Here is a 27,119-nt window from a genome sequence, read left to right as displayed (position 1 = left end):
GCTGTCGTCCCTCTTGCTTTCCGTTGTGCACTCCCTCAGCTCAGTGCCCTGAACAAGGGAACCGCCCACACCACCCTAAATCCGGTGTTGGTCTCGCTATTCTCAACCTGTGGGTCCCCAGATGTTATTGGACTACAACGCCCATCATCCCTGACCTCTGGCCTTGCTAGCTAGGGGTGATGGGAGTTGTAGTTCAACAACATCTGGGGACCCACAGGTTGAGAAAGGCTGACTAGAGGCAGGCAACAGCTCCCAAAACTGTCCCTTAGATCATATGTTGTGCCGTCCCCACTCCCCAGTGTCCATGCATTGAGCATGGGCATCTGCAAAGGACTGCATCAGCTGCAATTGTCCACGCTCAATGCACAGATGTCAGAAGTGGAGTCAGAAGGCGCACCCTGTGCTCCAAATATTAATCCTATGTGTGGGCAGAATGCATTAATACAAATATTGACTTCATGTGTTGCAGAGATACAACTTGGGAAACAGCATTCTCTGCATTAAACAGAGTTGTCTTCCTTCCAATATATAACAGAAAATGTATTTTAAAAAGCTCTCTTTGTTCAACTGCAGTATACACAGTCGAGCAGATAGCTTATCAGAATGGGCAAAGCATAAGTAAATGAGGGCAGAACTCTTGGATGTCTCCAGCAGTGTGCCTCAACATGATCTAGCAAGACCACATATCTGGATAAGAAGTTACCTTTTCTTGACCTTTTGGTTCTCAGCTTGCCTAAATCAATATTAGAGGAGGATTGGGAAAGGCTATTAATTAAGAGAATGAACTTACCTGACTCAGTAAGTTTTGTAAATTTATTGTTTTTGCAATATCAATGCAAAGATAGATGATTAAAGTTCTTTTGTATAAGAACAAGAAACAATTAGAAAATCCCCATCCTATACTATATACTATGGATAATGGTATTAAAGTATAAATAAATCACTGTGAACTTGAGAGCATAAAGCAACAAGACCCAAATTAACATGGTTTCCTAGTATAGGATTCTATGTTCATTTTAAATTTGATTAAACTTCCATATTAAGTCTAGTTTATCAATGGTGGAAATTGTTAAACAGCTTAAGTAAAATGTATGCTAAGCTCTCAAAATGAGTTACCAATTTAACTCACATATTAAACCCTAACTAAACTTTTCAGACTTGGAATATGGAGAATAGAGGGGTATTGGTACATAGGATTTGATGTGGTTTTTGTTTTTGTTTTTAAGTTTACAGTATGTGGTTATTTGTAGTGGGTATTAGAGGTGGACAAATATGTAAGTTTCTGTTTCTTTCCATTTCTCATTTTTCCAATCTTAAATTTGGTTTTTATAGTTCCACATTGGTTTGCAATTTCTTTTTAAAGGCCTCATGAAACAATTCCTCCCAACAACCACACTTTTGTGAAGCAATTTCCACTGATACAATGCACACACACTTGTATTAATTGAATTAATGGCAATATAAGGGGTATAAAAGTGGGCCAACAACATTATAAGTTAAAAGCTTATGTGGATGATGTCGTTTTGACATTGGAAAACCCACTAGAAAGTGTTCCCGTGGTTTTGGAGGAATTAAAGGAGTTTGGTAACTTAGCAGGTTTTAAACTAAACAAACAAAAGCAACTAGTCAAAATGCTAGTCAAAAATATGGATGCTCAACTCACGAAAGACTTGGAAAGAATTAGAGGTATGAAGAGTGAAAAGAAAGTAAAATACCTTGGGATGTGGTTAACAGTAAATAACCACAATATCTTTAATGATAATTACTAAAGGGCTTGGAAATAAATTAGAAAAGATTTGCAAATCTGGAGTAGAATGGAGTAGAATATTTTCTGATTTTTTTTGTCAATTCCTTGAAATCTTTGAAAGGAAAGATTTTTCTTTGTTGTATCGTTTTGGTTCATGCTTTGTTGATGTGGAATGTTATCAGAAAAGCACGTGCATGTGCACGCACACACACACACACGGTTCTTTCTGTGAAAAAAAGAAAAGCATGACTGATTTTTTCCAATAAGGTTGAAAAATCAATAACTCCTATGGATTGTACCTTGCACATTCCTAATGAACTCAGACCTTGGCATTCTTACAGCTGCATTTCTTCTCTGTAGAATCTATAACAAGTTGAAAAGCAGTCTTTGGTTTTATTTTGAAGGACGGGGAAAATGATCAACAGATTTAAGCAGTACTCGATGAAATTTAGTCCTGCTGGTTGCATTTGTGTCATGTTAAAGGTATTGTTGACAGATTCATACGAGATTTAGTAAACAGTATTAGTTTTTGAGATCAGATTAAACCACAGAGTACTGTTATACAACTATTGTACATGAGTTTACAAAGAAACAGGTTCCCTTTTGAAAAACAAAGATACTATGGGCTCCTGTCAAAAAGTTACTTGGTTCCCTCAGGAGATGAAGTATGATGAATACAGAGTGCCATAAATCTGTCTGCATCTAGGAAGAATTGCACTTCTAGGCCATTGTAACATGAAGTAGACTACTGCAAATACTACATATCACACAGTAAGCAATCTTTAACCGAGAACCCAATGATTTGATAACTTCTGAAAGTTTTAAGGACACGGCAGCATCCTTGTTCTTGATTTCATATGGCAGTGCATTATATCCCAACACTAATAGCAGCTCAATCCAACAGCTCACATCAATTTAAAGGGCTGGTTCAGACATAATACTAAACCAGGAATGACAAACTTCTCCTTTTGGCTATGAAGAAGGAATTTAGAAACTAGTAAAAGCATGGCCTCAACTGGGTTCAAAGACTGGTTTAAAACAGAACCATTTCTTTTATACCTTAATACACTTGTGTATTTGCAGAAACTAAGGCAAGGTATTACCTTTTCCCAAAGTACAAGCTACTTAACAATGCCATTTCAAAATTCCTCCCCCAACCCATTACACACACAGTACCAGAACAAATGTACTGAGATATATGGGTCCTGAGAGACAAATACAACAGCTATCCTAGTCACACAATTCCCAAAGGAGGAATTGTTTGTATATGGGAAAGTGCTCCATATCCGCCCAGATGGAAAGGCTCTGCTGTAAGACCCCAAAACCAGTCCAGGGGCTATGGCAGATATCTATCAGTTCAGGCAGGGGCATGGTCAAGAGGCAGCAGTTCAGGTAAATTAGTTGCGACTGCCATACAGAGCTAGTAGAAAGATATTGTTCCAGCAGTTCCTTCAGCCTGGTACTGAGACTTTCAAACTGGAACTGCTGGAACTACGCCCAGGATGATCCCCAGGCTCCTTGGACTATGATTCCTGACTCTTCCTGAGCTTCGCTAAGGTACAGGGCCTCCAGGTCATCCATCAGTGAGGAATCCTACAGCTGAAGTATGACAGAGAAAGACATAGCCATACTCCAGGACAGTGAGGGGCAAAGCTGTGACAAAACTGTGACAAAAAGTGATGATGGATCTACATAATTTGAAAAAACTTTGAAATAGAATTTCCAACATTTCTGCACTGCTGATATCCTGAAAAATGGTTCCAATACCAGAAGGTCACAGGTAAAATGTATATTGTGAAGCTCATCCTTAGTGTGAACAGTGTGTAAAGCCCTCCTAATCCCTTTCTTTAATCTATACTATATGCAGGGACTACGTGTAGCATGTACTTTCTACTGACTACTACATTTGGGCTCCTTCATTGTACAAATTCCTTCTATTTGCACACTGACTTGGACTACTTCTATTTGTAAAAACTCATTTTTTTTCACACCACATTAGATGATCAGTAATGTAGTCTTGCTTGTCCAAAGTGCGGCATATCTCCATTAGGGAATGGTTGTTGCTGTACTCATAGCTCATGAACAAAGCAAAGTAGAAAACCTGTTGCCTCCTTCATTCATCATCTTAGTTTCCTTAAGACAACCACAGCCATGGGATAAATTGTCATGCAACCATCTCAGATCAACCTAAAAATACTCCCTTTAAAATAATTAATACATTTTGCTTTATTGGATCCATAGTGAACAACAACTTGCTACTTGAACAGGAATAAAACATTTGTATCAGGAAGGAGGCCTTGATAGAGTTGACAGAGTTGGGAAGTATGTTTGGAATAATGCCAAATTAACCACCCAAATGAAAGGCGCTTCAGATGTTATGGAATGCAGGAAGACCAGCAAGTAGTATAAGCTAAGGTTATTATTATTTATTTTATTTATTAATCTCTTCCTATGAAGCGGATCAAAGCAATATTATATAACAGCTGCCAAAAAGAGTAATAGTTAAAACAATTACAAACCAAGTATAGATATTGGCTGGGATAAAAATATCCACTTAGAAGGCTTGTTGAAAGATGAAAATGTTCAGCAGAGGCCAAAAAGACAATAGAAATGATGCCTGGTAAAGGTAAAGGTAAAGGTAAAGGTAAAGGTAAAGGTAAAGGTAAAGGGACCCCTGACCGTTAAGTCCAGTTGTGGACGACTCTGGGGTTGTGGCGCTCATCTTACTTTACTTGTCAAGGGAGCCGATGTTTGTCCGCAGACAGTTTTTCTGGGTCATGTGGCCAGCATCACTAAGCCGCTTCTGGCAAACCAGAGCAGCACACGGAAACACCATTTACCTTCCCGCTAGAAGAAGGTATGTGCTTTGGACTGCTAGTTTGGCAGGAGCTGGGAACGAGCAACAGGAGCTCACCCCATCGCGTGGATTCGAACCGCCGACCTTCTGATTGGCAAGCCCTAGGCTCTGCGGTTTAGACCACAGCGCCACCCTGATACAGTGGTACCTTGGGTTACAGACGCTTCAGGTTATAGACTCCGCTAACCCAGAAATAGTACCTCGGGTTAAGAACTTTGCTTCAGGGTGAGAACATAAATCATGCAGAGGCGGTGCGGCAGCAGTGGGAGGCCCCATTAGCTAAAGTGGTACCTCAGGTTAAGAACAGTTTCAGGATAAGAACTGACCTCCAGAACGAATTAAGTTCTTAGCCCGAGGTACAACTGTATATAGCAAGTCACAAAGGGTAGTTGTCACCACACTAAAAGCCCCATTCTGAAACTGTGAGGAATGAAGCTCCTGATAAGATGGTATTTGCAGGATGCTCTTTCCTGCAGAACACAGAGACCAATTGGGTATATGAGGGATGAGATTACCTTAATTTATGATTAGGTAAGGTTACATTAATGGTTTTAGTGCCACAGATGAACCCTGAAGAAGGACTTTGCTGGTAGATTGAAGAGTATTGCCATGAGACTGAACTGCATCAGAGCACTGTACTTGCTGCCCATTTACTCCAGGCCCAATTCAAGGTGCTGACTCCAGTGTATAAGACAAGAACTTGAAGTTGTGTCTCTCCCATGATCTGTCAGCCTGTGCCTTAATATTTTTAGGGGAGTTTCTGCTGGTGGTCTTGTCTATAAAAGTTCATTCAGTGGGGACTCAGAGCAGACTTTTCTTTTATATGGTGTCCCAGTTGTGGGGACTTTTTCCTGGTGGCGATACAACTGTCCCTCATACAACTGGTCTTCAGATGTCACATGAAGACATATTTATTCCTCCAAGTCTTTGGAGATTACTGAGCTGACTCCCGGTTGTTTCCTGCTGAATTATTTGCTGCTTTTAGTATTCCTTGTGATTTTTGGATATGTATCATAATCTAAATATTGATGGGTGGTTTAACAAACAAACAACATCTGGAGGGGCACAGGTTAGCCAACCCTGTTCTAGACTCTTTTGTATAATTTCACCCTGAATTTTACCATGAGGCATTGCAGCAGAAAATGGGAAATATAAAGGACATTCATCAGTGGAAAAAAATTTATATAGTATGTATACACATATTTGGATGCACTTTTAACTGGATGCTTAATTAGCAGATTTTCTTAACAGCTTTATTAAAGCGGTTATGGTCTGTTGTGAAAATCCTTCTTAATCAGGATTTTATGCAACTGTGCAATGACCCAAGAGTCTCTTTCTGGTCAGTGTACAAATCTAGGAATGATATATACTTAACGCATTTAAAGTATTTTCTCCATATAATTTATAAAGCAGTTTGCTCTTAATCAGAGTTATCTGAAAGCTGTGTTTTCAGCTGCACCATTCCAACCCAATATGCACAAGAGATATCTAATGTTCATATGGAATGTGATCACAAATCATTCTGCTCGCCTTCCCAGTTCTCCCACATAAAAGAGAATGAGACTGTTTCTGGTTGTGTGGAGCACTTTGTGTGCCCAGGCATCTAACTCCTGCAGGTCATCAACCAGGTATGTTGCTGATGTCCTTTGCACAATAAAGCACACCTACCATCCCTAATAATATTACACTCAGCTCGTATACATTATATACGGTTAGACCCATAGATCAGAGACTACTTTCACTAAGAACAGTATAGTACACGGAACAGAACTGGAAAGAAATGCTGGGGAAATGCAACAGCAAGTATCTGGAGAAAAAAGATCTGGATCCCCCTTCCCTTCACATTTCTGCATTTATTATGAGCCAGTGTGGTGTAGTGGTTAAGAGCGGTAGTCTCCTAATCTGGGGAACCGGGTTCGCGTCTCCGCTCCTCCACATGCAGCTGCTGGGTGACCTTGGGCCAGTCACACTTCTTTGAAGTCTCTCAGCCCCACTCACCTCACAGAGTGTTTGTTGTGGGGGAGGAAGGGAAAGGAGAATGTTAGCCGCTTTGAGACTCCTGAAGGGGAGTGAAAGGCGGGATATCAAATCCAAACTCTTCTTCTTCTTCTTCTTATTGCATTAAAAATATAATATGTAATAATATGTAAAGAATTAATCTAGGAAACACACAACAACAACAGCAGCCAGATTGCACAAAAATACCTTACACCAGCATGCTGGCCTTTGCTCCTTGTTTCTCTTGAGATTTATAGTGCTTCAGTATATACTACTTCATAATTTTTTTAAAAAAACAAAACACAGTTACTACTGCCATTTTAGTTAAACTATAGATGCCCTTGATCCAATGCCAACCCACTCTGTATTTTCCCACTGTAATTGATGCATTTCATGCTTTTATTTTATTTTTTCCATCAGTTTCTCAGAGCATGCTCTCTATGGAGAAGGCCATAATCAGAAATGTGGGGATTGGTATTCCAATAAGGAATCAATTAATAACGATTCTAGAGAAACAATAGTAAAATACAATTTTGTTTCTATGATGCCAGTTAAGGAATCAATGGGTCTAACCATTTGCACACTTTGTTTCTTTTCCTTGCTTTTATTATCAATTCCTATCACAACAAAGAAACCAATGACAAATTTCATTTGTTTTCCCTGTACCTACTAACTTTCTAAAACACAAATATAAACAAAGCAAAACAAGAGCTTCAGTCAGAAATCGATGCTGCATCTTGGAAATTCCATTCAGGAAACACAAGACTTGTTACCGTTATGCTACCTGTGAACTGTTACTGTAAGACTTTGAAAACAGATGAGGAGCTGATGAAAAGGTGGAAACAGGCTGGGTTTATGTGCCCAGGAGTGGACTGGAGTGAAGCCTGTGAGATTGGTCCAGTCCGCCCCCAGGGCGGAGCCAGTACTGCAGCCTGCCCACAAGTGGCAATTTGAGGGCAAGCTACAATCCCAGCTGGCTGGGATGAAGACCAAACAAGGTTGTGCCAGCCTGGGAAAACCCCAGGCCATGTCTCTCACTGGAGCCAAGGGGATGGGGAGTTCCTGTCCTGCACTGTTGCCTGACCACATATGATAAGCAGACCTGTAAGACTTTGAAAATAGATAAGCAGGAAGCACAGCTTATCAAATGCTGTAACCCTAATGCTGTCTCATATTGTGCTTTATTTTTTATTTTAAAAAGGAACAAATAATTATCATGAAATAAACTTTGACGTGGCATGCAACCCCCCCCCCCAGTAAAAGTGCTATGATACTTTAAAATCAAAGGAATGCAGATTTTTTTTTAAAAAAAAAGAAAATTAAACCCTGCTTTCTAACTTTAATGATAAGCAAGCTGCTGCCATAAAGCTTTGTGCTATGATGCTAATTTCTTTATTGGCTCACAGAGGGAATAGGTCTGCAAGAGCAAAAACACACATTCTGCCTTGCTTCATTAAAGGGAAAAGCAAAAGATGTCGGCTTAGTTTATATTCACAATGTGCTGAAAAGTTGATGGCAGCATGCTGAAAGAACCAAGTGCCACTTTCCACCATTCCCAGTGGTAAAAACAAAAGAATGTTCTCTCATCTGTACTGACGTTTCTTTGGTTTTATGAGAATTACAATCATCAATGGCAGTTACTCCTTTTGTATTTGCACAAACTGAATTTGCAAAAATAACATCAGTTCTCTCCTTGTGGGAGATTCCAAGCCATTTGAGATCAGTATTTTGATGCTGAACCACTTTTGTGATCAATAAATCACTAGCTTGTAAAGAAAGAGAATTAAGTAAAATGTTATTACTAAACTAGTAAGATACTTATTTTCTCTCCCTCCCCACTTTAATGCAGCTTTCTGGATAAAATATGAGACTATAATTTCTATACTTTTAATTAATTTTATATACAGGGAGCCCCCCGTTTACGAAGGGGTTATGTTCCAAGGCACAGTGCACGTTGGTCGTGTATAACTGAAACCCATTGAAAAAGACTGCAGACACCTGCTCCACCCTTTTAGTGACATTTCACTGACATCTTTATGATGTTTCCCAGTCACTTCTGGGTCCACATATTGAACACGCTTAAACAGGGGGCTGCCTGTATTCCAATATCCTTCACATATTAAAAAAAAGTATGAATAGCACTTTGGAATGGACCTATCACTATCATGCTAATGGTGTTATCGTTTTCAGTAGGATGGTGAATTGGGACCATGTTCAAGATATTTGGTGGACCTTTTGGAGAAAATTAAAATGTACGCAGCTGAAATTCTAGCTACATATATTATTCACTAACAACTTTGTTATTTAACATACACCTAAAGAAAACATAATCACCTTCTTTGTGGCTTTGACTTAGAACTCATATAAAATTGAACACATATTCTATAGTTACCAGTGCTTGTATATTTCAAATTTTTGTATTAAGAAATGAATCAATGTTTAATTATATGAAAAAATACCTCTATTAACTCCTGTAATTTGATGAAGAATAACTACCTCAAAATGCCTACATGCTGTCCTTCTTTGCTGTGCATAAATAACATGACTTGTTCTTTGTAAGTTGATTGAGCTACTCTGCACTGGACTGCTAATGCATCAATATAGAATAAAGATATAATGGGATTAGGAGAAAAGCAATAAACCTGCATCTTGAATGGCAGTTTTTCAAAATTATGGTTCCCTGTTACCAATACAGCAAACCTAGTGCCTTTTGATTTACATAGTTTCTTAGAGTACTATGAAAATCTTATAGGATTTAGGATACTATGAGTCTTATAGGATAGGATTGAAACAGGAATGAAAAGAAACAACTTGCTCGTTTGCTTGTTTGAAAACCCAAAGGGGGAAAAATAGTCTTGATAAAAGAAAAACATGTGACATGACAATTGCCATTACAAATTAAACACTGGGATCACATAAAACCTCATCCAAGCTGCTGTGGGGGTGGGGTGGGGAGGACAAGTACAGACGGTCTCTTGCACATCAGCTGCCACTGAGCAGTTCACATCATGAAAAACCAGCTGCATGTCCTGCATCTGGAGCAACCTATTATAGGGAGAATGCTATAAATCAGTCAGTCTACACATGCAATAGTTGCTTTAATCTGGCAGGGATTTTTGCAACCGCACAATACATTTTTCAGCCACAGTGATTATTGGAATCATTGCTAAATTGCTGGGGACAGCCTAGATCACACATTGTGGCTTTAAATGATAAACCATATGAGATGGGATTCACCTAACGAATTGCATCAGTGCAATTCTGCCTATCCTCCATACCACAGTCCCAATCCACAACTGCACTCAAGCCCAAATGGCATGGTCAGTGTCACATGTAGTAAGACTCTTACAAGGGCATTATTCATTTTCATCCTACGATTCCTATTACTATATCAGACCACAATGTAAATCTAATTGTAAAATGTCTCTTTTGCTTCTTATCCCACATTAGCAACACTCAGGTATGTACATAAAGAACCTGAGAGGCTCAGTTACATTTTTGGTGTAAAGAGTGATAAGTTATAGGAGAATGTTTTTTCAAATATATTCAATTAGTAGCAGAAATGATTGAATTATACTGAAATAGGACGCGGGTGGCGCTGTGGGTAAAATCTCAGCGCCTAGGACTTGCCGATCGCATGGTCGGTGGTTCGAATCCCCGGGGCGGGGTGCGTTCCCGTCGTTTGGTCCCAGCGCTTGCCAACCTAGCAGTTTGAAAGCACCTCCGGGTGCAAGTAGATAAATAGGGACCGCTTACCAGTGGGAAGGTAAACGGCGTTCCGTGTGCTGCGCTGGCTTGCCAGATGCAGCTTGTCACACTGGCCACGTGACCCGGAAGTGTCTGCGGACAGCGCTGGCTCCCGGCCTATAGAGTGAGATGAGCGCACAACCCTAGAGTCTGGCAAGACTGGCCCGAACGGGCAGGGGTACCTTTACCTTTATACTGAGATAGTGACAATACCAGGATCAGCCCTTCACCTTCATGCTAGGTCTTGATGAGGATAAAGTTGGTTGAGAATTTGTGTTTACAACTCTAAGGCATCTCCATAAAACCATACATGATGCCTGTGGAAATAATGCCACCGTCTAGCCCATCAAATGTCAAATAAATAAACAACTATCTGACGTTTAGAAGACATCTGAAGGCAGCCCTGTTTAGGAAAGTTTTTAATGACTGATGTTTTAATGTATTTTTAATCTTTTGTTGGAAGCAGCCCAGAGTGGGTGGGGAAACCCAGCCAGGTGGGTGGGGTATAAATAATAAATAAATTATTATTATTATTATTATTATTATTATTATTATTAAAAAACAAATATTTTTTTGCTGACTTTTATTTTTTATAAAGATAAAGATTGAACATTGCAAGTTTACTTACAAATAGTTCTACTGACCTCAGTGAGTGTGCTTCATCTGAGCTCTACAAGAGAATATCACCCAGATCATTTGCAAATTTCTATATACATACAACTTCAATATGCAGCTGGTGTCTGGAAATGCATGATTTCAGTCTCAATAGTTAGCTGAATATTCTGGATTTTTCATTCAAGAATTAAAAGTATGATGCTATATTTTTTTCAATAAAATAATAATGCACAGACCAATTCTGCAAATCATTTTCATGTGTGGCTCTGAGAGTTTCTTCTTTTTAAGAAGCTCCCTACTTTTTCTTTGACTTCCAATAGTGAGCGCCCAACTACCACCAGAGTTTATCTCTACAGTTAAAATATCTCTGTTATTTTGTCTCCAGCAATACTGTGTAATACCTTCACTCACGGAAACTGGTGCTTGACACTACAGGGTATAAAATAACATAGAAAACACATTGTTGGAACATTAACAGTTGGCTAGTGCAGTAAATACACTTCAGGAAAGCAAACTCAGCTCTGTCCTTTTAGCAGTTAGATCAGCAGCTTGATCAATCCTATTTCATTTTTCTTTTCTTTCTGGGGCTTCATAAAAGTTCGAGAATTGATAGAAAAATCAATATAGCCCATGTAGACATAGGAAAGAAATACTCTGATTTAAGTCAGGAAGTTATTTACAAATATCTGCAGGATGCAGCTCTTTGAAGTCCTTCATGACACAGCTGAGAGGAACACAGCTGAGAAGTACACTGGTTGCCTTTTAAAGTGGCCCAGAGAAGGAATAAAATTGCATGTTTTGCACATAAATAAATGGAAAGGGAAAAAATGGCAACATTGTGTGGCATTTTCTAGTCATGACTAGAGGCGCAAAGTTAAGTGACAGACTGAAATTGTGTTTTATCTGTTCCTAGATCATACAACAAGCAACTGTTGATTCTCAATAAAGCCTGAATATAATTACGGTATGTTTTTACCCTATCAGCAGATAGAAAAAAATTGTCACCCAAGTAGATGCAAGAGACAAAAAATGAAGCACACTTTAAAATTCCACTAAATTATTGATACTTAGGCTGTAATCCTAGACATATTTATTTGAGAGTAAGTTCTATTCAACACAATGTGAATTATTTCTGAGTAAACTTGCACAGGAATGTGCTACTAAGACCTATTAGTGCGCAGTTACCAACCAATGGGATCACCACAGCATCAACAGCCTTACCATGCATGGAGGCCAGAGCGGGGGGAGAGGCAGATTGCTGCACTAGCGAACAAGAAAATTGTGGTCATTTTGATCCTAAGACACTGTAACGCCATTATTGTTGCTTCCTGCACCCCGGCCCCGGCGACCTCGGACTACCTGGCTGGCAAAGCCACAGTTTCTTTTACTAAACTCAGGTGTGCCTGGAAAGACTGCTTGGCAATTATGGTATTATTTCATTATAATTTTGTTTCAACATAGATTTAGGCAAATGTCATATATTCTCTCGTACAAAAGAAAATGCAGTATTGATCACATTGGATGAAGACATTTAAATCTCTATTGTAGAAACTTTGTTGATTAAGCAGAAGGTGGCATTTGTATTCTTTATCTAGTCATGTCCTTTTTCTCACTTTCTTATAGATTGGAGTGAAAGGGCTAGAAATAACTACAGAAATATGACACCCTCTCCTCCCCAGCACTTTTTCAGAATTGCTTGCTTTTGTCAGAGGTAGCACATTTCCCTCTTTGTTATCTTCAAATTTTATCCCATCTCGTGCGGAAATTGTTTCTGCTTTCTTAAAGCTATTATTGTAATTACTTTAAGGAAATCAGTAAGAAAAAAAGAAATATTTGACACAAAGAGTATTCTAATAGGACAAAACTATCCAGCAGTGCTAGAAAGTAACACAATGTTCTACTGGGCATAGATTTGTTGATTACTGACTTAGCTATAACAGTAGATGAAATGCAAGCAATATTCTTGATCGGCTGCAACTCTTTCCCCCTTCCCTAATACTCTCCACCCCATCTGCTCCCTGGGCCTGGAAAAAGCAGAATGTTTGTTGCCTAACAGGGCAACAGATGCCTAAAAGGGCAAATGTTTTAAAGTGATCTTATCGAAACAATATCTACTGCTCTACACAGTAAGGTTAGTGGTGAATACCAATAATCACAATCTAATGTACAATATTATTATTTTGTCATTCCAAGGAATAGGGTCCAAAATGAAAGCACTTTTGCCGCAGAAATATCCAGTTGAATAAAATATAATACCAAATATTACATGTAGTTGAGTGTGTGCTGTTTTAAAAAATATCATACATGTGAGTAAAGCTCAGTTTAACTCTTCATTGAAAAGTGGAATCAAACACACAGCAGCAGCCCTGAAAAACATTAACAAGACTTCTATGTAAAGTCTTCTACAACTCTGTATTCCAAGAGTCCTCAACCATGGGTGTTTCATCACCCCTTCATTTTTTAAGTGAAAAATCAATGTTTTTAGCTTTATGATTCTTGACGTAATGCACATAAAGCTGCTAAGGGTCACACTGACTCAAACAAATGCTATTTAAAGTAATTAGTTACTTGTCATGTCTACAGATGTTTAGCTCAGAATCTGTACTGTTTATTTCATGGGGGGAAAAAAACATAGAAGGTAAAACACCCACCCCACCCTAATATTTTGTTTATTTTATAGTAGGCAAATCACCCACTTTCCTTAATATCACCAAAAATGGTATCAGGGGTCAACAGTATCCCACAGGTTTGCAAAACATATTTACAAACCTAACCGGTTTAAATGTGTTCTCTCATTGTTTAAATTTTTATTTGGATCCAGCAAAACTATTTTTTCATCATAGCTATCACATTGCATGAAACTTATTAATCTGGCTTGGGTTTACTGAGTTCCAAATTTAAGGCGCAATAATTTGCAAGCCAATAGCTCCCACACCTCAGCAAGATACCAGACTTAAGGGCTATTCTTAGTCATGAACCTTTAGGTGGCCCTTTTTCTCTGTTCATAGTAATGTGTTGCTGAGGGATGCCCTCATCACTTCTGGGGCACAATGTCACTTGCCTCCTCGAAAAAATTCAATACCATCATCAGATGTGATGATCAGCTTCAACACTGAAGTACCACTGTGGGACAAATTTGCTGCTCTGTAAGATCTATGGGATATGTTTACCTGCACTCCTGCACAATCATACTTGCCATGTGAAAATAAATGCCATTCACATGAGATGTCCAATGAAGCAGCATATTTATGATTGAAATCTAGGCCCAGTGGAGGTTAACAAAGCAACAATACATTTAATGGGGCTCTGTATATATAAAAACTGGGCAGTGGATGATCTAAGCAAAAAAGCAACCTCTGGTTTTCACATGGAAATCATCAAACAAATCACAGAACAAAAACAAACAAACAAACCCCAAACTCTCATGGTAAAATTTTAGCATGTAATATGTTCAAGAATTCACTTTGTATTGGCATATTTCTTTTTGTTGTTGCTCAGTTGTAATTTCTGTTCTATGGTTTCATTATAACCTTATCCGATGATTGTAAATCACTTCATAAGTACACCACAGACCTTCATTATCACTGCAGGGAGCTGTTTGTGAGTTAGCAGGTGCAGGAATGGGATAGTGGTTGCAATATGCCATATAGAAAGATCTCTGGGATCTACTTCATTGACATAAGGCCACCACCTACTGTGGCTGTTTAAGTGAAGATCAGTGGCAATGAGCACATTTTTAAAATGGTGCATAAGGTTTTTGCATTACCACTTTTCCAGTTAGATATATTCACTTAACCTCTTAAGATTGAAAACGCATCATTTTCAACATATATATTATTATTACTGCACTGCGTGTTCTTCAGTAGTTGTACAGTACTGTTTTTACCTGTAGTGAGCATCCACGTCTAGAATAGGTGAGAGTTTGTGTCAAAAATTAACTCCTGTATTTCAGAATTCTCCTACCCTTTACACTCGAATTAATCTGGCAGTTGGGGTAATAATACTGGGGACAGTAGGGGCTGGTGCTTTAATTTTATTGAGAACACTTCTGCAGCTGCATTCTGGACACCAGGACCCCCCCCCCCCAAGTAAACTACATTCCCTGAGGGAACCTAGGACAGCATTCCTCAAGGTCCTCCTTGCTGTGAAGCCCAGTGTTAGCACCACCACTGTCAAGGAACGTTTTGGAAATACGGAAGAGGGTGATTTGGGGGGGGGGGCAGGATATGGAATCACATTTTTTCATCAGCTTGGAAAAATTATGGGGAAGTCTACTTCTATGTACATGAAGCTCCTGGCAGGACTGAAGAAAAAATGAAGATGCTCAAATTCATTTGTTGAAAAAAATAGAAAAAATAGAAAAAAATAGAAACCGAAGGATAAAAGTTAATTTTGTAAACATTTTAAGATTCTGTAAGCTCCAATCCTAAAGCATAATAAGGCCACATTATTCTCAGTATATTTTCTATTCACCAATAATAAGGCTACAGTTTTTATACGACTCGTAAGTCCTACAAAGTTTGAGAGGAGTGCTTATGTGTCAATATTTTACACTGGAAAAACAAAGTTCAAATCTGTAGACAATGCTTTGGAAATTATTTGCAGGAAAGACTGTGACAGTGTACATTGACAGTACTTCAAAAGTGGCTGTTTTTTCCTCTCACTTGTGAAAAACAAGGTAAAATGCTTTCTTCATAGTTTAGCCTTTGTAGTTGGAACTATTAACCAGTAGGCATAAAGTGTTATCTAGAACAAATCATATCCGAGCAATCTAAATACATTCATCTTGTTGGGTGCACAGTAACATCAAACTAAGATTGCAGTCCTATACACACTTACCTGAGGGTAAGTCTCACTGAATTAATTCGGACTTACTTCTGAGTAGATATGCATAGGACTGCACTGTAAGACACTTAGGTTACAAAAATACATGAAGACGTTTTTAAGAATAAAGACGTTAACACAAAGTTAGTGGAGTAAGGTAAACCTTTTTGGAACAATTATTAATTAGATACAACATTCATATAAACCGAAATTAGTCTTGAAATTTACCCCATAAATGAAATTTACCCCATAAATGAACCACATTAAAAAGGGATGCTGCTGCTGTTGCTGCTGTAGAAATGCATAACGCCAAAACAAAAACAAAAACAGAAAACCAGCCTGCATCTGCTTGGGAATATTGATTCAATGTTTATAAACTGTGTTAGAAGTATGCTATAGCAGTATGCTAGCATCACCTTTAAATATGTGCAGGATATATATATATATATATATATATATATATATAGTCATTTCTCTTTCTAATTTAAGTGTGTGTCCCAAAAGGTTTAGCTACCCAAAGAGACTTAAAAAAAAGACACTTAACAAAAATAAAATAAAATTCTGACAAACACATCCAAATAACTTTGGTTTAAAACAAAAACAAGTCACTGGTAATAGGGCTGTCCTTTTAGAGTCTCCAGTTGCCATCATAATTTCAATTATAATTTGTCCTTTTAAAAAATGTTTCATTCACCCACCAAAGAAACGTTAAAAAAAAGAAATATTGAATATCTGCTTGTTTTTAATTCTCCTGGACATTTTGAAAAGAATTCATTATCTAAATAAATGGCACAGGGGAAAAAAAAAACAGGCACACATTCTTGAGGTTTTTCTTCCAGGTTTACAAATAATGATGTGCTCAGTCTTGTATTACTTTTGTACACAACATAAGTAAATTCTCAGCAGCTATCTGGGTTTTCCATGCACAACATACATCTTGAATGGATAAATTAAGTAACTTAGGTTTAAAATTCAAAATGGTCAAAAACATCTGAAGCGATATATGTTTGTTATTACTTTCCAGGCTGACATATCACAGTGGAGATGCAATTGTGTTAGTCATGGCACTCGGCATGATTCCAAAGCTGTGCTGAGTAGCATGCTGTTTGGAAAGGGTATACCAGCATGCTGTAGCATTGGCTCGGCCCTCCCATGCTGTGTCAGTCTATAGGCAAACACCATGACCACTGTCACAGAACAACGCATGAAAATGCTAGGGAGCTATTTCTGTAACAACGGGAAGCCAGTTCCCCCTCAACTTGACCCCTGCTCCTGATGGGTATTGTGGTGATGTGTTTTGGATGGAATATTTAATAAGCAGGAAGCATCAGGTCAGGAAGTGAAAAAAGAAGGACATTTGTTGAAATACACACACACTAAAATTTAGTTGAAAATCTCATCTTGTAGGTAATACCCACATAGAATAAATAGTATATCGTTTAGTGGAAACCTAGTTTACATCAGTACACAATTTAACTTAGTACTGACTTGAAACAGATTTTCCTGCTTGGGGTTTCAGAAATGAAGCTAGCGATGTTTGTTTATAAAAACTTAAAACCTAAATATTTTTCAATAGAAACTGATGACTGCTACAGTTATAAAATTAATTATTTATAAAATATAAAACAACCCACATCTCAACCAAATCATAAATACAAATGTCAGCATAAAAAACAAAGACCACAATAACACTAAAAATTGGAAGCATAAGAGTCCATAAAGGGACAGCCCTTTGCCATACACAATAGTAACTATGTTTCTACAAGTTATGAAAAGAAAGCAATATGTGCCTGTTTCGGTGGCTGTCGTTTGCCTACCAATGGTGCAGTGCTCCCCATTCCAGCCCTCTCGGCATTCACATTTCCCATCTTTACAAGTTCCATGCTCTGTGCAGCGGGGATGGCAGACACGTTGGTCACAGGCTACCCCCGTCCAGCCCTCTTCACAGCGACATGCTCCGCCAATGCAGACACCATGGGTGCCACAGTCTACAGAGCACACTTCTGGGAGGAGAAAAAAGAGGAATTCGGTTATTGCCAAACATTGTCATGGATACTGGCAGCATCTTGGATTTACGGATTTGCACTATCATCGGCAAGATATGCAGAAGGGGTACACCTTTGGAACTGAAATGGTTGCTACGACCTACTCAAGCCTTTGCAATTCTGCTAGAAAGGCTACTTCAAACTGAAATTTATGCTACAGACATCTGAGTAAACCAGCCTAGCTTCAAGATTCACCCCAATTAATACCTAAGAAAATGAGTACATTTTTAAATCACCAATTTGTTGGACGTACTCTGAACTGCCACATCTAGATCCCAGGATGCTTCTTCATGACCATGCTACAAAATACAGCCTCCCAAAATGAAATAAATTGGAAGTGTAAGTCTTTTGTATTTTGACCTTATGTATCAGCAATATATGCCAGCTACATTATCATTCAGATACCTTTTGAGGAGTGAGAGTAAGTCGGATGGAATCATGTTAGTTACCAAGGATCATATGGATACGTGAGGAGGGGACAATCAACATTTCCCCTTAAAATATAAAGTGAGAATGGTGGGGCAAGAACTAAATTTCAAAATTACATTGTATTACTCTAATCAATGAAAAAAATAGAATTAAAAAATATGTGTCATATACTATACCTTCATGTAGCAGACTCATCAGAATCATTAAGAGAACTTCAATATAGGTGTCTGAACTTACCTTAGAAGTGTAGCAGTCACTGTAACAGTTGAGTTACTGAGCTGAATCACTGAATGAGTAGTCAAGGACCATTGACTATCAAGATTTCAAAAGGCTAAAATAAATTGCACAAATTAAATGTTTTTCTTACCAACGGAGCAGTCTGGTCCCATCCAGTTGGGATCACAGTTACAGAGGCCTGTGTCAGAGAGGTATGTGCCATGCCCACTACACTGGTCTGGGCACTGGGCACGTGGAAGTTCACAATTTAAGCCTCCCCAGCCTGGGCTACAGAGACACTCTCCATTTACACAGATACCATGGTTGGAGCAGGAAGGATCCAAGCAATCAACTAAACACACACAAAAAAAGAAAAACAAAACAAACACTCTGTGAAAAAGGTCAGTGCAAAGAATGTACAGTCTGAATTGACACCATTTGATGGATCTGTGCTCAGCAGGTTCCGCCTTGCTGCAATGAACTAGAGCAAACACGTGCAGTTGTTCTTTAGGCTATCTATTTTGGGAATCTGAAAATATAAAAAGGTCACTCTGCTTGCTCTGGAAGAAATTCCAAAAGCTGAATCTAGTCAGAAAAACAAAGGAAGGGGAGATCATCAAAACAAAGTTGCAGGCAGGGCTAATTTGAAAACACACCACAATATTCCAAACATTGGGATACCTAAGTGGCTTTTATTCAGTTCTAATTCTGCAGATGTTCCAACAGCACAAACCTGTACATAGCAATTTCTGTAACTGAGAGTCATTAAGAATCTAATCCTTTGTGTTTTTCTGCAGAATCTCTCAAAATAATTACCCCTCTAATTTACAAAAGCTTTATCCTGTTGAGAAGAGATGGAAAGGCTACAATAGAGATGGAAAGGCTCTCTCTCTTTCTGTTACCTGATTTAAGCTGTCAATCTGAATGCTTAAATCAGCATAAACCAGGTTGTCAACACAAGACATCCATATTGATAGACACACACGTTTTTCCCCCAGCTCTGCAAATGACTCCAGTGTACCATACATTCACACCAGCGCTGTTAAGTTCAAGTGGGAGAGGGGCAGATTTGGTGGGAAGAATAGTACTGAACAATCCCACTAAATGTGCTGATCAGGAAAACATCAGATCCCCGATGAACATGCCAAACAAGAGCACAACTTTTGAACAACTTGTGACAATTGCCTGTTTCCACACAAGCATCTGTATCTGAAAGTGTGAGCTATTTTATCCCAGCAGCTATTTTACCTGTGATGGGGTTTGGAGTCCCCTTTTCCTTAATTTCTCCTGAGTCCTGCCACTCTGCACTGAGTAGTTCTGCGAGATATAAATGCCACCTTGCCAAGCCCCCATCAGCATTACTGATATGAAAGTTTGCTAAGCAGCCAAAACACACATCCTTAAGTTCTGTACTTTGAATCATTCTGTGTGGCTGTTGAACAGTGGTAGTATCGGGGGTGGGTGAGTGGGATGGGATCCAGGAAGGGACACATAAGGGCACAAAATGCATTTCTTGGCGGGGTAAAGCTTTCCCCCCAAAATAAATATTAGCATGGAACTGGAAGGCCTTTCCATCTACACTGCTGAGAGAAGCTTCACCACATTACTCCTTTAACTGCCATTTAACCCCACACATTTCATCAGGCTACAGCAGATATGATGGGACTTCAGAGTTTCTTCATTGATTCATCTGAGGGAACCAATCACTTTTGGCTCCTCTTCTTAAACTTTTTACATTCCAGCTGGATATTACAAGAAATTTGTAATTAAGAACTAGTGCTTGACTTGGCTTCCTTCTACCTTCCAAATTGTTGCATGCACAGAACAGGGCCCGCTCACACAATGGAACCTTTCTCCCTTCTCCTTCCCCAACAAAGCCCTTACTCCCAAAACTGCTCTGCTGGGCTGGGGGAACCCCAAGAACAGATTTAGAATGTACAGGGGCACTTGCACTACTTTGAATCCCACCCAAAATGTCTAGGAAATTTTAGCATACTTGGGTCTCAAGGATTTCAATAACAGTGCCTGCTACTGCTGCTACTGCAGGACAAACAAACCCTCTTGGGACTGTGTGACCTGCTGCCACCACCGCCACTGTGGGGCTGTTTGGGTTTTGTCCAGCTCTGGTACCCTCCATCACTCCCATAGGGCCTATCAGGCCAATCTGCACCTCCACTTGCGCCTTTAGCACTCAGAAAATGACAGGTGCCAGTTGCCATGCCAGATCTCTACTCCTCTAGGTCTGCCATGTCCAGCATGAAAGCTAATTAGCATGTCCTTCTGGTCTTGAGTGAGGACTTGACTGCCCTTTAGTTTGATGTTTTTGTCATGTTGCTGCATAATTGGTTCAGTAAGTTGAGACCCAGCTAGGTAGGATTTTAAACAGGTGGTAAGCAGCAGCTCAGAAAATTTTGTATAAAGTCTGGCAACTGATTATGAAAGGGATGAGTTTAGAGGTTGATCAGGTCAAGGTATATATGATTAGTTGTAGAACTGATCAATAGGGGAGGGATAAAGTAAGAATTAATTAAATAGTAAAGGAGAAATCAGCTATGAATTAATTAGCAAGGGAATATAACATATACAGATGCTGAGGGGAAGGTGATGCCTCAGAGAAAGATCAGCAACAATGTACAGGGGCAGGGGTAAATCCCAGACAAACAGAGTTCTGAATTAAGAGAGGAAAATGGTAACTTTACCCTAAGTCTCTAATCACACACACATTCCTCACTGCACCCAAATTTTCTGCACTTGAACACATACACAGAACCAGAATTAGAAGGCCACAAGGGAACCATCAAATCAGATCCCTTTCAAGAGAGACAGGAAAAATGAACTGGCTCTCCAAGGGAAGGATAACTCTAAAGATCATTTTGGAGTAATGATGCTTTTCCTGCCTTCGAGTGATTGGAGGATGACAACCCATTTGGTGATGTCCTGTGCCCACACACAAAAACAGAAAACACTGCTACTTCCAAGGAGTATCACGAGTGTACTAACTTATAATTCTGTCAGTTTCTAATCTCTAGCTACATCTTCACCAAAGAATTATCATATTGTTTCTTTAAGCAGGGCCTCAAGAGCCACCTCTGTTTCGCCATGGGCCATGGTGTTTGAAGCATGGTTGATGATGGTGAGAAGGAAAAAAAATGTGAGAAGGGTGCCAGGGCAGAAACAGACATACTAGCATGCAGAAAGTATCCCAGCCCAGGAGGAAGATACTTTTGCCATGGTGGCTGAAAACAATTCCTTTTAGAATGATTAAGGTTTTAAGCTCTCTTTGTCTTTCATATAACATGCAAATGCTGAATATTTTCAGTTTAGAGCTACTTCCATTCTAAGATAGTAGGAAGGAGGACATTTTCTCAACTGGAACTCACTGGAACTGAGTTCCGGCACCTCTCAGGTGGGCGCCATTGCCATTGTAAGAGAACAAGGAAGGCATTCATAGTGAGTTCTGGCACCCCTTTTCCAAAAAAATAAAATAAAAATAGCACTGGTCTGAAGTGATCATTTTTCTTTCAATTGTACATCATCCTCTAGATTGCATGAAAGAGCATACTGTACAACTGCATACAAAGAATTAATGAAATGAAATCAAGAGTTTAGACTACATACTATCCACCCAATATAGCAGCTGTCCCAAGAAAGAAAGAAAGAAAGAAAGAAAGAAAGAAAGAAAGAAAGACTAAAGGCCACAATCCATAAACTGTTGAAGCTAACAGGACTTCATCAGTATAGAACTGCAAGTAACGTGGCTTAAAGGGCTCATGGATCTTCATCATAGATTTATTTAGTATGACTAGTTTAACAATCCATTTTGGCTACTAACAACCATCCCATTTCCTTCCATCTGCTCACAAGCTGGTTTTCATCTTTTCATCATTTATTTTACCTTTTTCAGAAATAAGACAAACTGATCTATAATTCCTGACCCTTGCATTTCTTTCTAGCTTTCCTTCACCTGACTTCCAGGAGCCCTCAAAGATAATTGCTAATAGCTTTGCAATTTCTTCAGCTAATTCCCTCAGCACCCAAACATATACTTCATCAGACCATGTTGATTTAAATTTATTAAAATATGATCTATTCATTTCCTGCCCCGACCTGTATTTCTTCTCTTTCTTGGTTATCTTCATCTGATTAATTTGTCTCTTTCAGTGAAAACTGAAGCAGAGTAGGCACTGGAAAATTATGGTTTTTGTATGTGTCACTAGCTTGCCTTTTACACAGAGATGGCAACCCATGGTTTCTTTTCTTACTTTTAATGTACACAGCCGGGCTCACCGACTATGTCAATATCCCTTGTTAATTTTAATTTGTTATGTGCCTTTACCACTATGGATTCACACTTGCCCCAGTCTTTAAATCTAACAACAATAACAACAACAACAACAACACCACACCTTTAGTAGCACCTAAGTTTTGCTAAGAATAAAATACACAAATTCCAACCCTCATTTTCATCATCTTCTGGCATTTTGCTTTATGAAAGAAAAAACTTGAGTTCTATGCACACCATACTTTTAAAGCACTTTCCCCACCTGCCCAAAGAAGCATGGGAACAATAGTTTACAGAGCACCTTTAACAAACTACAGTTCCCAGGATTCATGGAGAGGGGGATGAATGGACATGCTTTAAATGTGCAGTATGTATTCAGCCTTGGTTGTTTAAAACAAAATTCTAAAGATACTAGTTTAGCATAAGGTGAGCCTATGCATGTTTACTCATAAGTAAGACTCACTGCCACTGGGACTTAATTACAGCAGTCATATAAATGTCTTCTCCAAAGATCTATGGGACTTAGTCCTAAATGTGTGTAGGATTGCATCCTTAATCCCACTGAGGTTATCAGGGGCATAGTGCCAAAAGGTTCTCTAGCATTGTCAAAGTGCAAGAATACCAGCCAGAGGTTTGCCCCTTTAAGATTAATTTGTTTTATAGATTCCAAAGATGTACACATTTGCTGTGTAGGTAAGAAAATAAAACCATTTGAAAAAATACAATCTAAATAATCAATTACAGGCAGCATCTAGAGCAAATAAACAAGTAGCAGATGAACAAACACAAATGTAAGCAGCAGACTGACCAAGGATTTGCTGAAAAAGAGGTGTTTTCTTCATTGAACAACAGACCACTTGTGAAGAAGCAAACAAATCATTTGGGGAAGGGTTGTCTTCTTTGAGTGTCACAACAGAAAAAGGCCCTCTAGGAGCGACTGTGCCTCAGAAGGTGGTGTGATGCACAGAAGGGCATCACCAGTTGATCACAGATTCATATGGGAAAGTGGTCCATCATGGTCCAAAGCTGATTTGTATAAGGCTTTAAACATATACCTCCTACTCTGAGTTGTACCTGGAAATAGACTACTAAGTAGGACTATTGATATAGCTGTAAAGTAATACTCGCCAAGAAACCAGCACTAGCCGGAACTCTTGCAGCAGCATTTACAACTAGCTGAAGTTAGACTGTGTTACCATAATCCAGTGTAGATGGAGCTAATTCAAATGTGTAACTATGAGCTGGTTGCTATACTAGCCTAAACTAAGCTAAAGCACTCCCAGACACAGCTGCCTCCTGGAATGCAAAAGGAGAGCTGTTCCCTTTAAATGTGAACAAACTTTGAAAGCAATGGAGAAGGAATTAAAAGCATTCACCTTTCAATTACCTTGAATGAGATGCAAGTAAGTCAGAGAGAAAGTATAAAAGTTGGTTAATGGATACAAGATCCCTTCCAGGTGACCTCTTTATTGATTGTTCGTCCTGATTTGTTCACAGGGAGGCTAGATGACGTTGGGTATTTAGCGAGCATTCATTCTGATTTGTTTGTGAGGAAGTCAGATGATGTTGCATCAAAGCAATTGTTATCCCACACTTTCATTGCATTTCCCCAGTCACTTTCCTTACTGCAAGAAGCCTGATCTTTGGGGGAAGTGGGTTTGCTGCGCAAGACCTGTGAATGAACTAGAATTGCACATCCTGAACTTGGTGGTATGTTATTAAATCCCACCTGAAAATAGTGACGGTCTGGAAGCACATGTCCCGTCTGCGTCACTTGAACAGAAAAGGCTCACTCCTACTAATCTGCACAGCATTAATTAAGCTAATCACTTTCCCCCATTGTATTAGGCCAGAAGTAGAGAACTTGTAGTCCTCCGTATGTTGTTGGACTCCAGTACTCATCAACCCCAGCCAGCATGGCCAATGGTTACGGATGGTGGTGGTTGTAGTCCAGCAACATTTGGGGGGTTACAGGCTCACTATTCCTGTACTAGGCAAATGTGTGTTACAGATTCCTGGCTCCATAGCTAGTTCACATAAAATAGATACAAGGAATACCTAGCAATAGTGATGTTACTGCTGCTTACTGGGACAGTGTAGGGGTGGGCAGAGCAGTGGTGCAGTTATGACTACAAAGGTACATCAATAGGAAACCTGGATTGGATTTACCAGTGCACCCAACCCGTCCTGAGACATCAACCTCCCCACCCAGTAAACTTCAGTTCATCACATAGCATTATCATGTGCATGACAGTCTAGCTACAGAGTGATGTCAGCACTAGTTGCTACAGGCTCAGGAGGTGAGAAAGGGCCCTGAGTCACAGCCCATTTCTTTTTTAGAAGGATGTCCAATATTATTCAGAAAGGATTTGTGAATGGAGCCTATCATACTTAGACAGTGCATCTCAAAAGTTGTCTTAACAATATGAGACTTAGAATCTGCAACCCCTTAGAGCTCAGATCATTAGAACTCATTTAGTGATGAAGCCTCCATGGATTGACAAAAGGGGAGAGTGAATGTAATTTATTCCCACAAGGACAAAAAAGAAGGTCAAGGAGTTTCCCCGACAATGTGTTCTGTAAGCTCCTCTAGGGCCAAGAATTACACTTACAAAGTTAAATGCCATTGAAAAATGACTCAACCATGAAAGTGACAAGAAAAACACTGTTAACCTAACCTAATTTGTTAATTTCACTCACTTTCTACCCCAAATTGCATTGAATGAAGCCTGACAAGTTAGCTATGTTCATTTTTGTGTGCAGACTTAATAGAGCAACAGTGTTTATGCAGCAAAATTTGTAGACCACAAATATTGATTTTGGTGCCATGGCCATTTCAGGTAAATTGTTTGAACGATATGACTATGATGAATATCTGAAATAAAAAGCTAGCGGGGGGAAAATGCTGACCTACAGTATCCAATTCCATTTCCTAGCTGGAAAGTAGCATATGAATCAACCTTGATCATTCCTTCCAAAAGCACAAATCAATAGAGAAGATTTTTACCCTTTAATAAAAATTCAGGTATGTTTATGTGTTTTGTTACTGTGTTAATTCCTGAAATGCAACGCAACAAGATTTTAAAACTGTTGAGGAACTGCCTAACTATTCATTATCTACACTACTAAAGGGGTGGGGAAGCTGTGTCCCCCCAGATGTTGTTGGACTCCACCTCCCATCAGTCCTGGCCAGCAAGGTCAATAGTCAGGGGTTATGGGAGTTGTAGTCCAGCAACATCTCAAGGGCCAGAGGTTAATCCTGTACTATTGTATTCAGAAACCTTTGAAGAACTGTGCATAATGTTTGTAAAACGAAAGTGTTTAAAAGAACATGTGCCAATACTATGGAAATCTGTTTTTTCAAATGAGGCGTGCAAAAGGTTATTTTAACCTTTCTTGTCATGTTATTTCACCTTCTATGCTTGTAGTTAAAACACATTGCTTTCTAAAATCGATTTATCTTTCAAATTTCTTATCCTTCCATGCTTTTGATGAAATTATTTGCACCCTTTTTCCTAACACAAAGGAAGGTCAGACTCTAGCAGTCACAAAGAGTTTTTAAAAAGAACAGGATTTCATTAATGTTCAAATGTTTATGGAAAATGTAAAGGAACTGCAGTACAAAGGTGATCTGCCTGTAGCTGATAGTATTCCTTTCCCGTACTCTGATAACTTGAAGATGAAGACTTCCGGGTCAGCGCCATTGGTAAATGGTGGAGTTCCTCCGACCGGAGGAACGGGCTCCGTGGAAACTGGGTCTTCCCGCTGCGGCGAAGGTGGGGACCCGCTAGAAATCCCAGGCGGAGGAAGCCTGGGAACGTGGGGTTCGGCAGGGCACCAGAAGCGCCCCCCTATTCGCGGGGAATCCCATCTAGGGGCTCCGGAGCGAAGTGGGGTGAGAAGCGCGGTGCTACGAACTGACTGTGGACAATTGGATTTAAAACAAGTACCCGTGAGTAGAAACGGAAAATTGGATCAAGAAATTGTTTAATTTGGTATCGAAGCGGGAAGGTGCAAATAGGAAGTCCGCCTTCCGCTTTTTTGTATATAGACTAAAGCAAAAATTTTGCAAGCTAAAGCCGGGAGCTGTCAAAAAAGACTAAAGTTCCTTCATTCAGAACTACTGAAACCCCCCTTGGAAGCAGGAGAAAAGGGGGGGGGGACTCTGTTTAACCCTGGCAGGAGAGGGAGTGAAGAAGGATAAGTTTCCACCGTCTCTAACCTGGGAACAGGGTGTCAGAGACAGAAACTGTTGGAGAGGTTCATTGACTGTGAACGTAATACTTTGACAGATAGCTAATGAAGAGAAACAAGGGGATTCTAATGTTGCCTTTTGCATTTTAAAGAAACAAAATATCT

The 27,119-nt window shown here is 39.4% G+C and overlaps 1 protein-coding gene across 12 annotated transcripts in view; it reads right to left on the bottom strand.

Moving 5' to 3' along the window:
* Positions 1-27,119, bottom strand: part of TENM2 (teneurin transmembrane protein 2) — a 696,995-nt gene that overhangs the window by 84,738 nt on the left and 585,138 nt on the right. For all 12 annotated transcript variants that reach the window (XM_080995195.1, XM_080995200.1, XM_080995203.1 and 9 more), the window contains 2 exons: positions 18,630-18,830; positions 17,579-17,791 (listed from right to left, as the gene is read on the bottom strand). In XM_080995195.1, the coding sequence (XP_080851321.1) occupies positions 17,579-17,791; positions 18,630-18,830 (414 nt within the window). The remainder of the gene's footprint in view (positions 1-17,578; positions 17,792-18,629; positions 18,831-27,119) is intronic.

The sequence above is a fragment of the Podarcis pityusensis genome (assembly GCF_964106645.2).
Source record: "Podarcis pityusensis genome assembly, chromosome: 2".
Lineage (NCBI taxonomy): Eukaryota > Metazoa > Chordata > Lepidosauria > Squamata > Lacertidae > Podarcis > Podarcis pityusensis.
Note: the sequence above shows the minus strand (reverse complement) of the source record. Positions and strands in the feature narration are given on the sequence as shown.